This window comes from Mesitornis unicolor, unplaced genomic scaffold, assembly GCF_000695765.1.
Source record: "Mesitornis unicolor isolate BGI_N332 unplaced genomic scaffold, ASM69576v1 scaffold40337, whole genome shotgun sequence".
Classification (NCBI taxonomy): Eukaryota; Metazoa; Chordata; class Aves; order Mesitornithiformes; family Mesitornithidae; genus Mesitornis; species Mesitornis unicolor.
The window spans coordinates 6,353-8,031 of NW_010199285.1; the positions used below are offsets into that span (position 1 = coordinate 6,353).

The 1,679-nt window shown below is 42.0% G+C and overlaps 1 protein-coding gene across 1 annotated transcript in view; it reads right to left on the bottom strand.

Annotated features, from left to right (window-relative positions):
- Positions 1-516: 516 nt before the first annotated feature.
- Positions 517-1,679, bottom strand: part of LOC104544510 (potassium voltage-gated channel subfamily KQT member 5) — a gene marked incomplete at both ends in the record, with an annotated part of 36,790 nt that continues 35,627 nt past the window's right edge. The window contains one exon of the mRNA XM_010189403.1: positions 517-625. Within this exon, the coding sequence (XP_010187705.1) occupies positions 517-625 (109 nt within the window). The remainder of the gene's footprint in view (positions 626-1,679) is intronic.

Here is a 1,679-nt window from a genome sequence, read left to right on the forward strand (position 1 = left end):
GGATTACAGTAATTTGGATTACAGGAAACACTGTGGAAAACAGCAGTCGTTACTCCCTTTCTTTTGTGAATCAAATCGCGCAACATTTTTAGCCATTTAAAAGCTGGTAACAGAACAGATAAAATATTTCAACTTTTAATTAAAACACTGATGAAAAGGAAGCATAAGTAAACTATATTATCAGTAGTTGTGGAACTAATATAGCCATGTAATAGGAAAGGAGAGGAAAGGAAAGGAGAGGAGAGGAGAGGAGAGGAGAGGAGAGGAGAGGAGAGGAGAGGAAAGGGAAGGGAAGGGAAGGGAAGGGAAGGGAAGGGAAAGGGGTAAGTATAAAAATGTAGCAAAGTGTGTGCAGCTGAGGAGAGGAGAGGAGAGGGAAAGGGAAAGGGGGGAAAGGGAAAGGGATATCCATGTACTAAGTTCAATGACTTACCATTTTATTAAATGGCATGCAGCTAGCTAGTACCTTAATTCAGGAAATTTCAAATATTTAGTAATTTAGTATATTTTACCCACCTGATTGCTCTGATGACAGTTTTAAGAGCAGGGGTGAGATCTTCTACTGACACATCACACTGGCACCCTTTATCATCGTAAACATCGTCTGTTCCAAGACTGGTGTCAGCTGCAAAACACAAGAGCAGAATAAACAAGCAGCATTTAAAGATCTCTTTCTAACCCCCTGCACAGTGGTTCTGGAGAAATAAGGACTACAAATCAAATAAGACAGAGCTTCATCCATTTACAAACTGCATGATGCGCTTGTCTGCGTCTGTGCTTGTGTCATAAAAGGCCCGGGCAGTCCCCTGTGTAAACAGCACAAGTTATAAAGGAAGCAAGCCCGGTTATTTTTCAAACAAATTAATAGTTTGGCATCAGTTTGTCTATTCCTGATGTCTCACTTTTTCATCGCATTCTTTGTCATAAGGGAAAGCGGCGAGCTAACAGATGTAAGGCCAGAATGAAAAGAAGCTGGAGTTATATTAAATGGGTATGTTTTTACCACTATGGATCAACCTGACATGGAAGACAAAGGAGAAGATCCATTTCATTTACTAAGGAGGCTGTGGAATGATCCAACACTTTACTACAGGTGAAAATAAATGAAGTCCCTTTTTGCCAGAAAGGAATAGAGAATAACATCCATCATGGACCAATTGCCACCTTAAACCTGAGAGCCATGTAGATATTGCAGCCTGCCTTTGCAATAAGAGCTTAGGCCAAGTTTCTGTATTTATATGCCTGAAAAATATGGATCCTCTGCCTCGTCTTAACACCGCCTCTGCAGTTACCATTTGAGAATTAACGAGAAATCTCCGCAGTGCCCAGTGTACCTCGGTACGCAGAGAACACAGGGCCCTATGCCTGACCAAGAAGTTTTACAAACTTAAAAAGTGCTGGAAGGGAGCAAGGAGGGCAGGGTCAGTGGATGATCTTATGCTGTGTGTGTCTCAAAGGTATGTGAAGTACAGGAAAACTCCTGAGGGCAGGTGTTTTTTCCTCTCAAACCATCTCTCTTCACCTGGTGACGAATTTCACCCAAGGGCAGTGTATTTTAATGTGTCTGTGTCTCTGCATATGTCAGTGGCATATGAAATGGAGAAAAAAGGATGGGATCCAGTAATTGTCCATAATGGAGGAGATTTCTCCCCAGTCCCGTGCCCCTACCTACATTCCTG